This window comes from Tenrec ecaudatus, chromosome 1 (genome assembly GCF_050624435.1).
Source record: "Tenrec ecaudatus isolate mTenEca1 chromosome 1, mTenEca1.hap1, whole genome shotgun sequence".
In the NCBI taxonomy this organism is placed as follows: domain Eukaryota; kingdom Metazoa; phylum Chordata; class Mammalia; order Afrosoricida; family Tenrecidae; genus Tenrec; species Tenrec ecaudatus.
The window spans coordinates 205,709,344-205,725,900 of NC_134530.1; the positions used below are offsets into that span (position 1 = coordinate 205,709,344).

At 34.9% G+C, this 16,557-nt stretch overlaps 1 protein-coding gene across 2 annotated transcripts in view; it reads right to left on the reverse strand.

The window, feature by feature from the left end:
- Nucleotides 1-16,557, reverse strand: part of BRINP3 (BMP/retinoic acid inducible neural specific 3) — a 493,055-nt gene that overhangs the window by 270,202 nt on the left and 206,296 nt on the right. The window contains exon 2 of one of the 2 annotated variants that reach the window (XM_075540509.1): nt 6,316-6,506. The exons of the other annotated variant lie outside the window; for it this stretch is intronic. Coding sequence (XP_075396624.1) covers nt 6,316-6,506 — 191 coding nt within the window. The remainder of the gene's footprint in view (nt 1-6,315; nt 6,507-16,557) is intronic. 2 annotated transcript variants of the gene reach the window in all.

Genomic DNA, 16,557 nt, shown 5'->3' on the forward strand with positions numbered 1-16,557 from the left:
GATTCCTTGTACTTATAATAATGCAAGAAAATGAAAAAAATACAATGAAACAAATTGATATTCTATCCAAATTTTGTGCCCTTGCCCGACTTCTGATTTATTTTTCTGAAAGAGCTATATACAGAGGAACAATCAAATAAACCAAACTAACAAACACAATGTATTTTAATGCCTTCAAGCTAAATGAGCTTTGCAAGGATTGAAATGTATATAACGGGTGATAATAGAGACAGAATTTATTTTTAAGAGAAATGAGTATTCTAATACATTAACAGGTTCTGGATATCACTCATCAATTGTGACTTAAAAAAACAAAAACTCATTCTATATTAATAGATGTGTATTACATATATATGATGTAAGGCATAAAATAAATATTTTCATTGAGAAACATGGCAACAAAGAGATACAGTCTCATATAAACACCTTCAGAAAATGTTTTAAGAAGACATACAAATGGAAAACAGTAGGTATATCTGTTGAAATTTAATTATAACTTTTTAAGTCTTTGTTCATCTAAGAACCCTTGTCAAGTGATTTATTTTCTGTTCCTCAGAATGAAAACCATGTTTGAGTTAAGTTGTTATGAGTTAATGAATATTAATGTTATTTACTTGTAAAATAATTTTGGTACAAGTTTTACAGAATATTTTTCTCTTTACTCTTCTGAATAGGTAGGCAATTTATTTCAACACCCCTCATTGTCCATCCACTCCTAACTTGTCCATGGAGTTTCAGTGAGAAGGATATGGGAAAGGGATGGGCATGATTCAATCTGTATCCTACTCCACTTTTGAATTTGCTTGTCCTGAGAGAGCCCATATGTTCATCTGTTTGTCACCGTAGGAAGCTGTTAAGTAGAGACCTGCTTCTTTCCAGTGATATTCCTAGATAGTCTGTACAATTCCAGTGCACCTTTCAAGTTGCTGTCAATATTTTTATATAGTTTTTATAATGCTTGTCGTGAATACTGTGTTCATCTTCCTCCTTGCATGTTCTTTATCTTCTTAGTTCTTTGTTCAATGGAGTCAGAAGCAAGATTTGATACTCTACAGTATAAACCCTTTTCCACAATAAACCAATAGTTTAAAATTATATTTTCTATTCAGTCAATTTTCCTCTATTCAGTAACCACATATACTTTTTTAGTGTTCATCATATACTGTATTATAATGAAATATATTCCAAAACCAGCAATGAAATACATTCCATAGCTAAAAATCAATATACCTAGGAGTACAATCTTGTTCATGATTGATTCTTCAAATTGAGTGGCTTATTCTAGATATTTAGACAGTGATGGAGTTTATTTTCCAAAGTAGAAGCTAGCCAAACTGTTATATTGATAGTCTAGAATCTATAAAGTGAAATAAATGGAGAAAATGATATATATTGAAAAGTTTTTTAATATAATTTACTTTCAAGATAGGTAGATAATTCAATCTCTGACTTTATCTATCATAAAATATCCTATTAAAGATTTTAAGTATGCTATCCAAAGTTTTATGTCAGAGCCAATAGTATGATGTACTCAATAACTATTGGAGGGAAAAGTTGTTCTTTATTTGCTTTTTATCAATGTAGCTCTGTGAGTGGATGTTTTATAGTCAAATTTTTTGTAAATGTGTTAATTTAATAAGAAATCTAGTTATTTAGAAAACATATTACAAATTTACTTTTTTTTCTTAACTTATATTCACTGATATCTTCCATGTGCTTTTATTACGGCATTGCTTGGTCCTAGTCAATTAAGCTAGAGAGAATCAGTTCAAGTTAAATACCATAAGATTCAAAGAAAAACAAATAGCTGAATATAATTTCACATTCAGTCAGGTGAAGTACTAAGCTGAAAGTATACACTCAGCTCAACAAAGAAGCTTTATTGTAATTACAGCAGCGGTAATTTAAAATTTGCCTGAAATCATCTTTGGTGCATATTTTAATTATAACTAGTTCATATCCTGAAGCTACTTAAACAATTCCATGCAATTTAGCTGAATTATTAACATTGCCAAATAGATTCCTAAATAAAAATATAAGTAACCTTCCAAGAGAAAAAAAAGAGACGGTAAATGCAAGGACGATTCAGAGATGAGAAAGTGAGTGAGAGTGGAAATCAGACGTAACTCTTAGATAGGAAGCAAATCTCTGTATAGGCCTCTAGGAGAACAGGTATCAACTGTTCATTTGTGTGCAGACATGTAGCTCCCTTTGATGAAATGATAGAACCAGGTTTTAAGTGGTAACAGTAAAGCTATTTTGAAACTCCATATTGGCACCATTGGAATAATGAACACAAAGTAGAAATTCAACCCTAGAAATTGTTTGAACCATTCTTTATAAGGAAACACAACAACAAGAAAAACTCAAGTGTTGTCGAATCAATTCTGAGTCACAAGGGCTATTTTCTGAGACAGTAACTCATTGCAGGAAACAAAGCCTCCTCTCTCTCCCGCAGAGCTGCTGGTGGTTTACAAAGGATGACCTACCTAGTGGTTGATGCCCAGCTCTGGACCACGAGGCCACCAGGGCTCCAGCAAGCACAATATAGAGACCGTGATGAATCTCGGGTACAGTGTGGTGACTACAATATCAAGCTAGTAAAATGTTACATAAAAAAATCTGGAGAAACTTTGTTACTAAGTATCAAAATGGCATCAGTACTTTTAATGCTCATTAGTATTGATATAATTATAGTGAACCCTAATAAATACTTCCAAACTACTGGCCTTTTTAGAGAAGATTTTACAGAAAAATCTAATTTTCACCTTTGCTTCACATTTTATGGTATTAATAATTAAATTAATAAGGCAAATAAACACAGCTTTCATAGTTCTCTCAATTACTGTGATAGTTCCTTTTATCCTTATCTATATTACTATAATAGCAAGAGTACTTTTAAAAAGTTGCATATGTAAATGATATGTATATCATGCCAATGGCATTGTCCTACATGAACCATCCTTATTTCATGATGCTAACACATAGGTGATAAATCACTCTTTTATACTGTTAAGAAAAATACAATTATTCATATAAGTTACTGAAATATTTTTAAACTTTCATAGATTGTTAAAAAGGTTAAGGGTTTAAAATGAAGCTAATCTCATCTCTTGGCCACAGTAGTTTACTTCATGTTGATTACTTCATTAATACAGGGAATGGAGGAGTATTGCCTGCTCAGTCTCTAGAATTTCCTGCTCTCCTGGCCCAGGTATGCTCTCCCTAAATAACCCCTTGAAGTTACCTAAAAAGTTTAAATGGCAAAAAATCTCAGGAACCTACTCATTTCCCAGCTTCTACCACATTTGTTTACAATGTTTTTGTTTTCTTCCTGATTCTCCCTATTTCTGATTTTTTTCTGGGATATTGACTTGTTTCAGTTTTCCTATTTGTATCTCTTTTCCAAATTTGCCTCAATTATTTTCTATTTATGTCATAAATTTTTGATATCAAGTGAATTAACTTGAGCCTCTGAGTAAAGGGTCATTTCACTTGTTTGTTTATTTATTATTTTTAAATATTGAATTGCTTTATTGGAGGTTCTTAATAGTAGTATAACAATCCACAAATCAGTTATATCAAGCAAACTTGTACATATGTTAGTATCATAATTTTCAAAACATTATCTTTCTACTTAATCCCTAAAATATCAGCTTCTCTTTTTTCCATTGAATCCTCTCCTTCACATCAATATAATTATTTGGTTTTGGTCTTCTGATACCTGATCCCATCAACACCTTGTGATCACATAGGCTGGTGTGCTTCTTCCATGTGGGCTTTGTTGCTTCCTTGCTAGATGGGCCCTTGTTTAACTTCAAACCTTTAAGGTCCCAGAGGCAATATATTTTAAAGCTGGGCAACATCAGCTGTCTTCACCACATTTGCTTATCCCATTTTGTCTTCAACAATCACGAGTATCACACAGTGCCGGGTTATTAGAACAAAGTGTTCGAGTGTTGGAGGAAGACTTAAGTAGAGGCCCAAAGTCCATCTGCTACCTCAATACTTTGACATAAATCCATGTACTTAGACCAATAACCCTATATTTATATATTAATATATTTACATGTACACATATCTATGTTTATACCTCTCTCTATAGCTTGTGCCTCCTAGTTCTTACCTCTATTTCCTATCACTTTTCTCCTGCCCCACTATAATGGTCACCCCTTTCAACTCTCAGTAATTCCTCTTGGCTACATTACAATTAAGCAACCATCACTGGGCACTCTGCACCCTCCTCACTGTTGATTTTAGATTCCTTGCTGTTCCCCTGTCCCTGAGTTTTTTGGCTCCCAGTTCCCTTCGCAAAAACTTCTCTTCTCCCATGCCCCACACCCCTAAAATTATGGGCTCTATTGCCTTTTCCTCGGATCCTTTATCCTGCTGATCTTATATAGATAGAAATATATATTTTTAAAAGGTTGGGGAGGGGGTTGTAGAGACCTATAAATAGTTCCCAGTCTATCTGCTGACTTTTGTGACTATCCCCCAACCTGTACTGGTGAGGTACCAAGTACTACTCCCCGACTCAGAAGTCTATTTTGGGGATTCTTTAGGGACCTCATGACTTTGCTAATTTAACAAAGTTGAGAATTTACTGAGCATGAATTACTATTGCAATCACTGGAGTGAAGGCGTAAAACACAGGCAAAGTTCTTGTTTTCAAGAAATTATGCCTAAGTGACTGATAATAATGAAACATTAGACAAAATAACTTCACATCACAATAAAGATATGAAATATTCCAAATATGATCATACAATGATAGAGAGTAATGGGGATTATTTGGGACTATTGCTGATAGGATGAGGAAGGAGAAGTCTAAGAAAGTAATATTTTCATTTTTAAAAGTGTGAAAGCTACTGGGGTTGAAAAATAAAGAATGAAAATGAGAGATAACATAAGGTCTGAATGTACGCTAGGGTAAGGTCATTTCTGGAAGGCTATATAAAACAGTGAAATGTTTGGGTTCTATTTGGAGTGGCCCATTCGAGGGTTGGATTAAAAAAGAGAGTGGTATTATCTGACGTAAATTTGTTAAAACATTCCAAGTGAAGGATAGACTGGAGTAATTGAAGTGGGGGAAATAAAATGAATAAAATGGTGATTTAGTTCAGGGAATTTGGTGTAGTCCCAAGAAAAAAATTATTTGGGATATATTCTGAAAGAATATGCTCATATGTTTTATCTACAGGCAGGAATGACTGAAAAAGGAACGTGCCCTTCTTCTAAGACCAGGAACATGAAGAACAGCTGGTCTTTCATGTGCCACCTCCCACTCTTCACTCGACTCAGGGTGCCCTAATTTGGGCTTTGGTAAATGTACAGAGAGACTGACAGTGAAGCAGGGATTCACCTTGATTGTTTTTGTGACTTTTCCACCTAATATTATTAAAAGCTCTTTACTACTTTATAAAAACAAACAAAAAATCAAATGTCATCAAGTCGATTCACATTAAAAGTGATCCTGTAGGATGATCATAAGTGCCCCATATTATTTCCAAGTCTATACTTCCTTACAAAAGCAAACTGCCACTGACCTTTTAGTTAGCAACTGAGCTTGTGAACCCCTTGACTACCAGGGTTTCTTGTTCTTAATTGTAGAGTAGTGGACTATCTAGCTCTAATTGTAATGGTTATATTTGTTTTTAATCCACACCTAAAATTAATTGCATAGAATTATATTTTAAATATTAAGAAAAAGACGTCCTTTGTCCCTTACACAAATAGCTCCTCAAGCATAATTCACTTATATTCAAATTGATGAATCCTATACCGCCCACCATAGTAGACATCATTACTACTTTAATTTTATAAATCCAAAGTTAATTAAGGAATAGCATGACTGACCTCTCTGCTCTCACATTATGCATCACAGTGTACACTTATTTATCACTCTTCAGAATGCAAACCCAGAGCAATCAGAAACACAACAGTGGAATGGAGAATGTGCATGTGGAACTTTGCTGTTCACCCGAGGAGCTCAGTCCTACTCTCCATGTCCAGAATCAATGACTGAACTGTTATCTCTTATAAGCTGTTGTTTTTTTCATTTGAACACAATGAAAAAGCTCAACTATAAAATATGTATATTATTAGACTATACATTGCTCTTAAGGACAAGGGTACATGATATTCACCTACCTCATGGTAGTGAATAAGGTGTTTAATAGTTACTCAGGAAATGCCTTGATATATGAATAGAAAGGCCATTTCAACTGCTGCTATTTCAATGAATCTACACTTTTATTTTGATATACAGTTTGATATACAAATACACATAAGGATAATTGGTTTAAAGGGTCATACCTCCCAAAGTAGCAGATAGCAAGAAATGTGTCCCATATTTCTTGATAAGGTTTTCTGTGATTTGCTGAAGGGTAGGTCGACGTCCCAAAAGTCTTATGTTGCGGAAGAATTCAGGGGCCAGTGGTAGAGGGGAGCCAAGGAAGTTTCTTCTCTCGACTGCAAGATTATTTACTTTCCAGCGACCAAACTCCCTGAAAGACAAATTTATTTTCATTGATAAGTGTATAATCTCCAAATGATCTGACTTGAAAATATTACTAGTTAGATTAACTGGGTACACTGCTTTACAATGATTTCTGCTCCTGGTAATTTGTCCTGTATTATATAAAAGAGGGGAATCCTTTATAATTTATTTAATTAGACCTGGGTTTTATGAGAGAGGGGCACCCTTTATAATTTATTTCATTAGAGTTAATAGTCTCACCCAACTCACATAATGGAAAATTGAGTCCTTCATATTGAACAGTTTTTACTGACTATTCACTAAAAGAAAATTAGCCATAAAAGGACTTTGATATGCATAGAATATAAACGTATAATGGCTCAAAACAAGGAGAAAATAATGGTAATATTCTGTCCTTTTCTAAAGGGAAAAATTTTAACTAATTAATTTCAGTTTTATCTAAGTATTCTGCCTCTCTATTCACTTTAGAAGATAAACTTATGAAACCTCAGAGATACAATGTAGATGTGAAGAACTTCAAAGATGTATCATATGGAAAAATATATTTTCACAGTGAAACTTGGAGTAACATGAACAGTGTACTTCAAGAAATATAAGGCAATCCTCCTGACAGGGCACTGAGTAAATATTTTGCACACATGGTGCACACTTGGTGACAAAATACAATCCATTTTTTGGAAACAAATTATGAAATTCTATTATTTGGAAACAAGTCATGAAATCCTATTTTTGAAAACAAATGTTGTCATCAGATTCAGTAAGGAAGCATGGAAAAAGTTTGGCCTCACCAGGAAGTGACTTCGTACTCCCTTATTGTGAAACCCATCTTGCCTCCTGTCCTAATTGGTCCAATTAATGAAAGTTTGACTAATACTGATTTCACAATTGTTCACAATCTTTAGCTTCTATTTAGAATCTTCAGGCAACAACACCACAAAGTTTCAGGTGAGAAAGAAATGTGATCAGCATAAATCATCAAACAATAACTTGCAGGTAAACTTTTACTAAAGATAATTTAACCATGGTTGCAGAAGTATATTGACAAGGAGTTATCAGAAAATTTAAGCAGGATTCACACCAGGACATGGGACATCATTGGCAAAGATATCATTGCTAGCATCAGATGGATAATGACTCACACAGAGACTACCAGAAAGACGTTTACTTGTGTCTTATTAACTATGCAAATACATCTGACTGTGTGGATCATAACAAACTATGGAGGACTTTGAGAAGAATGGAAATACTCTATTGCAGTCTTGTGTAAGCTGTACACGCACCAAGAGACAGTTATGGAATGGAGCAAGCTAATATTGCAGGGTTTAACATCAGGAAGAGTGTGTGCCAAGGCAGTATCCTTTGATTATTCTTATCCAATCTGCATGCTGAGTAGATAATATGAGAAACTAGAATATGTGAAGAAAACGTGGTATCCAGATTGGAGGAAGACTCATTAACAACCAGTGGTATGCAGATGACACAACATTGTTTGCCCATAGGGAAAAAAAAAAGACTTGAAGCACTTGCTGATGAAGATCAATGACTGCTTCCTTCAGGAGGGAAGAAAACTCAAAATCCTCGCTACAAGACAAATAGATGACATCGTGTACATGGACAAAAGATTGAAATTGTCAGGGTTTGCATCTTGCTTGGATCCAGAATCAATGTTCATGGAAGCAGCAGTCAAGAAATCAATGCATTACGTTAGGCAAATCTGCTACACAGATTTGTGATGGTCAAAATTAAGGTGTGCCTGACCAAAACTTTGTATTTTCAATCACCTCTTATGCATATGTTAAGTTAGCCATTGAATACGGAAGACAAAAGAAGGATTAATACATTTGAATAATTGGTGGCAAATAATTTTGAAAATACCATCAATTTCCCGAAGAATAAACAAATCAGTCTTGGAAGAAGTATAAGCAGAATACTGCTTGGAAGAGGGAAGGCTTTGGTTCACATAAGTCAGACACATCATCAGGAGACACCAGTCCCTGGAGAAGAATGTCATGCGTGGTAAAGCGGAAGGACAGTGAAAAAGAGGAAGACTCTGCAAAAGATGGATTGAAACAGTGACTACACCTGGCGTGGGCATGGGTAACTGCTACATTGAAACTCACTTGAGAACACATAAAATAACAACAACAATATGTGTTGTTGAAGAAAACAGAAAACTGTTGTAGTTATACAAAATGTTGGGAGTTGCTAAGTAAATCAGATTTTAAATAATCAAGAAAATTGGTCCAATGGTGATAGAATACCCCAATGGCGGGATTTCATGTGCAGTATAAACTAAATCCCTGCTTTGTTTTATGACTAAGAGAAAGTACGAATTAGAGGAGCGCAACTCTAGATTTCTTTATTTTATTTTTACAATTTGGAAATAGACGATTAGAAAAGTGGGACCTCTTTTGGCCTTACGCATTTACAACATTCCTTATTTTGCACTTAATTGTTGCAAGGAACACATATTGCATGAAAGATACAACAAATTTATTATGTCATATTTGTCATCAATTTATAACATTTATCAATTTATAAAGTTGCAGAACCAACTTTCCCTTGAAAATTCTTATATACTACTTGATAATAATCTTCTATTACTAAAGATCTTACTAGATGTCATCAATAAAGATAATTATAAGAGAATTTCTGACCTCAAGTTTTCAAAGTTTATATTGGGGTTGACAAAATGTGAATATTTATATTGCAATTAAAGGACTTTAAAATTTATATGTGAAAAACTATAAGTATAAAAAAGTGCAAGTTCTCTAACAATCCTTCAGCAGTTCATTATGATTATTTGGCATTAATTCTCCTGTTCTAACTCAGTTTCTATGTATTTTCTCTTTGCTTAGATCAGTGGTTCTCAACCTTCCTGATATCGCGACCCTTTAAACAGTTCATGTTGTGGTGACCCCAAGCATAAAATCATTTTCATTGCTATTTTATAGCTGTAATTTTGCTACTATTATGAATCATAATGTAAATAGTTGATATGCAGGCTGTATTTTCACTGTTACAAATTGAACATAATTAAAGCATAGTGATTAATCACAAAACAAAATGTAATTATGAATTGTGAAATATTTATGTGGTTTCCGATGGTCTTAGGCGACCCTGTGAAAGGGTCGTTTGACTCCAAAGGTGTTGCGACCCACAGTTTGAGAACTACTGCCTTAGATTCATACACTTTGTTAGAACTTCCTCAGACCATAAACAATTTTCCAGGTACTTTCTGTGAACTACTAATCAGTTCTGTTTGTTTTTTGTTTAATCTTCATAATACTAAAAATAAAGTTTATTTCCTAGAGTCACTATGAGTCCAAATGGATTTGATAACAATGAGTTTTGAGTTTATTCACCTTCTAACATTTCAGTTAGGCAGAATATACTATTATTGCACCTTATTGATTGCTCTTTTCTTTAATGAAGTAACAAAAAGGAACACGCAAACCCTGGGGACATCACCAAGCTAAAATGAAAGAGTAGCTAACTAAATTGACAAATGAACCCAGTGGCATTAGTAATGATAGAAAAATATTTGCTTAAATTCAATACTTGTAGCTAAACATATTTTCTATATTATAAATATATATAAATAATTCATGAAAGCATTACACTTTATTTTGTGTATATCCAAGTCCAGTAGTTTATGTTGTAAAAATAAATACTGAAAAAATAATAATAAATACTGTATTGATATCTAAGAAATATTTTACTCAAGACTCTTGATTTATAACTTAATCATGTATGACTTCTGTTATAATCTTTATACATTTTTGGCAAAAACCTATCAAGGAAGTACTAAAATCACCCTGACTCGTGGTGATAAGAATACTTTAAGGAAATTAATTTTGTGAGTTTGCATATATTTGGGATGGATGTAAATAATAAATATCTCTTTAAGATCAGTGTGATCATGTATCTCTCTTGATCAGCATGCTTGAGCCTCTTTGGTCAGACTGGTTGATTGGTATGTAATGTTCATGAACATTCATGATTGATAACAGATTTCTCTCATTCCACCCCTATGGCTTACAAGATGAAAAAAAAATGTATGAAATAGAAATACAATTCCCTGTTACACTACCTAGATTATGGGTTGTTATTCAGTTTGTTGTTTATTTGCTAGCAATAAAGTCTAATGCATGATGATTTAGTATTTCAATTTTTGTTACCTTGGTAAGCCAATAAGGAAATGGGCATTTTAAGAGTATCTCCCCCCTTTGTTCCTTTGTTTTCCTTTTTGATTATTATTAATTGAGAATTTATATATATATATATATATATATATATATATATATATATATATATATATATACCATATCATTCATATATCATTCCATAGTTCAAACATGTCCATTTGAGACCACAATCAATTTTCAATAATTGCATATCCACACAGACTCCTTGACATCACCTCCTCTTACCCCCATCGCCACCAATGCACCCCCCACCCTGAATCTGTGTTCTTTTCATGAGACTGAGGATCCAGGAGGACCATGCTGTAAGAACTTATGCTTCTCAAGTTGGAGGTAGGATCTATTGTGAGCACCAAACCCATTCCTGCATCTATGATTTTTGTTGTTCTTGATATTTATTTTACATGGGTGCTAACACAAATGTCATGTTATTGCATCGTTCAATCACATGAAGCAGAATTTTATCATCACTTCCATAATCAGTTTCCAAACATATGATTTCTTCCTGGGTTACCTCAGTTGTGCCTGGACTGTGTATCCATTGCAATGAGAGAGAAGAAAGCCATGGAGCGCTGTGCTCAACGAAGGCCGTTGGGTCTGATTGTCATAATGAGAACAGTTCACTAACGGCATCTCAGGGTTTCATCCAGATTCTTTATATTTTTATTAAATAAGAACATTAATGTGTCAAACTAAATGCTGCATTCTACTGGCAGCCTTTAGGACAACATAAGCATCCGCCTATCATACCCTTTGGGAGACTTAAGATGAAATGGGTACCCTCATCAGAACTGAATGTAACTCAGCCCCTTCAGTGCAGCCACTTTTTCGGTGAAGCACACAAATGAGCTATGAACATTTCAGCCAGGACATTACTTTGAAAATGTGTTTGTTGGCCCTAAGAGCCTCTATTAGTTGATTAGTTGTGTTTGTCTGCTAAAAATATCTGACTTCCAAGCATTTTATACTATATATGTATCCATCTAACGTTTAATTTTGTACATTACCTAATGCCATTTTACCGCTACCTACATCATTAAAAGGATGAAAAACAAAAAGGGCATTATCAAATTCCATCTAAACAGTGGCCATATCATTGTCTCTTTACCACTGTCCTCTCTTATGATCACTCCGTATCTATAAAGAATAAATAAATTCACTCAATGCATTTGAAATACATTAACTGCTAAAATTCTTTAAAATTGCACATGTATTTGATTCCCTCAAAATATCGAATCTGCTACTGTTGAAACTTGAAGTTTCGGATTCAAGACACAGAGAACGCTTTATGAAAAATAATAAAATTACAAAATCAGACGACACTTTTGTGAAAAGATGACTTATGTCCAGCTACTCATTTACACTAAATAATTTGCTTGCCAATGTCTCTAACAACTATTATTACATCATTTCCATATTATTACATTTATTGGTATATAATTTTAATCCTATCCAACAGAAAATTAAAATGAAATATATTAGCCAAGTTCTAATGCACTGTGAACAAAATGCAACATGAAAGCCATAGCCTGACTTGCCAATCACTATTAGTAATAATCTTCAAATTACATCTGTAAAATTATACTAATCTTAAGAAATTCCACTAATAATCAATAGTAGTTTCCCTTAATTCCTCTATGTTAAATGTAAAATTGGCTCTTTTATCACTGTTTCTGCATAGCTTCCATGTCTCACAAATGATGCTGTTTTCCATTTGGCACGTAAAAGGGAACATTCCTAATGGCTTGGATGACTGCAGTTACGAAGCCCGGGTTTTTAAAGCAGCTGCAGGCTAAGCAATTGGCAAAGAACCAAAGGACAGAGGATCCTTTCCCTTTTGCCTCTCTGCCCTTTAACACCCCCATATTCTTTATTTGCTCTTGTTGTTTTCACTGATGTTCTGAACAGTAGTGAAAAATGTTTAATCATGGAAAATATTATTCGATGAAGTTTGGCTGAATAAAACTATACAAATAAAACAATGAAAGGAAAACACAAAGCAAAATATTTACAGGCAGGATTTCTGAGGAACACCAAATAATGCTGACAGTAATTTGAGTGAATTGTCAAGCTCAGGGGAGACTAGAGGAGACAATGCCTGACGATCCCAGTAAAGCACTAGGGACTAAACTTACTAGAGCCTCTTGATTGTATCACTGAAAGAACAAGATAGCTCTAGGTTATAGAGAATTTTAAATAATAATCTGCTTCGGGTCTGGTGATATGTTTCTAATTCTAAAAATATGTTTAATGGTTGGGGCCATGCAGTTACTGAGAATAATTTAAATTTGTTACTGGTACTCTCTGAAGTTTAATAATTAGTTTTGTACAATCAATAAGGAAAGAATACCACAGAATTCACTGATTAAAATCAGTGCCATTATTCTCACTTAATATGCGTGAAACTGTATTATATACCCTCTCAGAGCTATAGATGATAATAAAAGAATCAAAGCACAAAGCCCACTGTCAGAGTCAATCGTGACTCATGGTGACTCTGCAGGGTTTCTGAGGCAGACAGCCTCTTCTTCTGCAGAGCAGCTCATGGGTTTACGCAATCAGTCTCCTGGTTAGCAGCCAACACTTATAACTAACCCACCAGGTCTCTGGTATAAATATATAACTTGCTTAGCTATCTTTTTTTTATATGTCGTACTTAGCTATCTTTATAGTAAACCAGTTAAAGCAGATATAAGAGAACTTTTAAGAAGAAAAGTACCCCTGCTATCAGTTAAAGACTTTCTCTGTTGAAGAACAAGAGCCACACAAGCTTCTCTATGTACATGTGAAACTTAATTTAACATGGTTAGCAATTATTAAATAATGCATTATACTTTTTTCCTTGGTTATAGTATTATAGTTCTACATATTATAACTCCTTGATCAATGTAGATGAGTCAAAAGCATAAGCATAAGTGAACTAAAATAAAGTTCTACTAGGATTTTCTCTGAAAGATGCAATTACCATATGAACACCTTTATCTTTATAATAATAATAGAAATTCTTTATTTCTGTTGGAAAGTGAAAACTTCTTACAAATCATGCATGCACTTAAATAGTTTAGGAAAGTGATCATTGTTTTTTTGTTTGTTTGTTTATTTCAAGTGGGAGAAGGGATTTGGGGTAGAGTCAAACCTCTCCTTCCTCTCCTCATCACTTAATAACTTTATAAATTCTGGCCAGTACTTAACCTCACCGAGTAAGTCCTCCTAACCTATAAGTCTAGTTTAATAATACTGGGTTTAGAATTCTTGGAAAAGATAAATTCTAGGAAGATCTATTAGAATAATATGAGGAATTTTACTTAACTGAATAGTAAATTTTGCTTTGTCTGTATTAAAACTCAGAGATTACATGACCCATTCTGAGTCTCTGTGTAATCAAATGTGTGAAGCTATCAAGTCAACAGCTACATTAAAATAAACACAGAGTAAAATGAGGAATGCGGTTTCTGTCTAGTGAACATACACCCTGCCTATAAGTCACAGACTTTCAAGCTCCATGAGGGATTCATTTTTTAATTATCCTATTTAATTGCTCAAGTGAAAGAGGAATGTCAGGACTTAGCCATTGTTTTAAAGTGAAAATCAATGAGTCTCTAGTTAGTAACCTACTACCCCTAGTCTCCCAAACGTAGATTTGAGTGCTGCTGATTGTATTGCACTTGTCTCAGTACCAGTAAGTGTAGCGTGGGGTGTTGGAGGCACCATTGTTTTAGGTACTTTGTGTATAAGTGTGTGCTGGCGATGGAGATTACTCCTCTTTTTTAACAAAGACCTTTATTTCTCATACCTGTGTCAGCCACAAGGATGGGAAAGGAAATTTATTTGCATAAACTTAGTTCCCATTTCAGCAGGGTACAGAAACTACGTAATATATACTTTCATGAGATTTCTTCCCAAGACTTGAAAGGTAATGTTTTTATTCAAAAATGAACAATTAATATAATGATGACATTTAGTAGACCAAATATGTTTATCATAATTGAAATGTTCATGGTTTCTTTTACTTCAGCATTGATTGGAAATGATAAACCATGAAGTAGTATTTAGAGACCATCAACTTTCGCAAAAGGAGTTGCTCGCCTAGCCAGATTCAAGATGGGAAGTTTATCAGGACATTCTTACAGGACTTGTTTGATATGAGTATTCTAGGCAAACATTTAGGGAAAGAACAAATCGATGACTTGGTTGCCTTTTATTTATAAAACAATTTTAGGCACCACAGAAAAACTTATTTAGTAAATTATTTTGTATTCTAACACAATATTTAATCAGTTTTAATATATTAAAATAAACTATTATAATTTTTTATTTTAAGATAATGGTAGTTCTCACAAAATTGTAAAAATATTGCAAAGAGATCTGTAATATTCTATACTTCATTTCCCGCCATTGGAAATGATTATTTTTCTTCAAAATGTACACTCATTTTTTCAAAATAAATTTTTATCAATAATCTATAGGCATATGCCTTTGCACCTCTATGATGTCATTGCCATCACGTCAATGCTGATTCAAAGCATCAGGTTTCTGAGACTGTAACTGTTTGCAGGAGTAGAAAGAAAACCCAGTCTTTATCCCACTGTGCTGCTACTGGTTTGAACTGCTGACCATGTGGATTGCAGCCTAATGCATAACCCTACCCCAGGGTTCCCAAACGTCTATGCTAGTTCTCTCCAGGAGGACACACTCCAGAGTGTCCAAAGGGCCACTCTCATGTTAATTGTGGAAGCTATGACAGCTGCAGCTCAGCTGTCACCATAATTCCACCCAGGGGCTGCAAGAAGGCCCAGGCTGAAGGGCCTGCACACAGTGCCTTGACCGGAGGGCTGCAACTGGATCCCGGACTGTAGGCCAGTCTGCCAGGCTTGGAATCCGAGCCCCAGCTGGCGTGGGTGGCAGTGCACATTAATGCCACCGTCCTTCTGACACCCGTCCAAGCAAGGCACTCCAACTAATAACAGAACGCATCGCCAAAAGGATCCTTTCTGCTGTACTTCGGCGTCTACAGTTCCCTTCCTTTCTTCTTTCCAAAGGAGTTCTGGAAAGGAGGCCTAGCGTTCCAGTGGGTTATATTGTTGAGCTGCTAAAGATAAGGTCAGAGATTGAAACCCACTATCATTTCATAGGAGGAATGAGAGACTGCGTGCTCTCATAAAAAGGAAACGTCTCTGGAAATGCCAGGATTGGGAGTTTCCTTGCTGCTGTGTGTTCTTGAAGGAAGCCAGGTGGTGCTTTCAAGTTGGAGTTCACTCCAATCCCAAAGGAAGGCGGCCCAATAAAAAGAGGGGAATGTCTACACACATCACTAATATCAGATGCAATTAATGGTTGCTCTAGAGAATCATAAAATGGTGGCAAGAGTAGATTGGCAGCGAGGTGCCAGAAACAAGCGAGATTCAGAAGAGGATATGGAAGAGGGGCGATCATTGCTCTTCTCAAATAGATGTTGATTTCCAAAAGAGTCTGTCCTTGTTATCTGTTGACTGTGCAAAGATGTGGTCATTGTGTATCTTCACAGACAATGGATAGAATGGGGAAGATAGGAATTATGGAATGCTTACTTTTGCTCGTGCTAAACCTGGTCATAGACCAAGAGTCATTTGCTCAAGCAAACAAAATGGGAGAGTTGATGATTTTCCATCAGGAAAGGCATACATCCCATTGTTCCCTTTCACTACAATCCAGTCATTAGCTGAGAAAGCACTCTGCTTGAGAAGCTTGGCTATGTGACAAATGCAGCACTGGAATCGGAGGACAGGTCCACTCTTGTTAGGCGGTCCACTCTTGTTAGGGAGATGACATACCCTTGGTTGCTGGAAGCAAATAGGAATTGCAGCCCCAGTCATT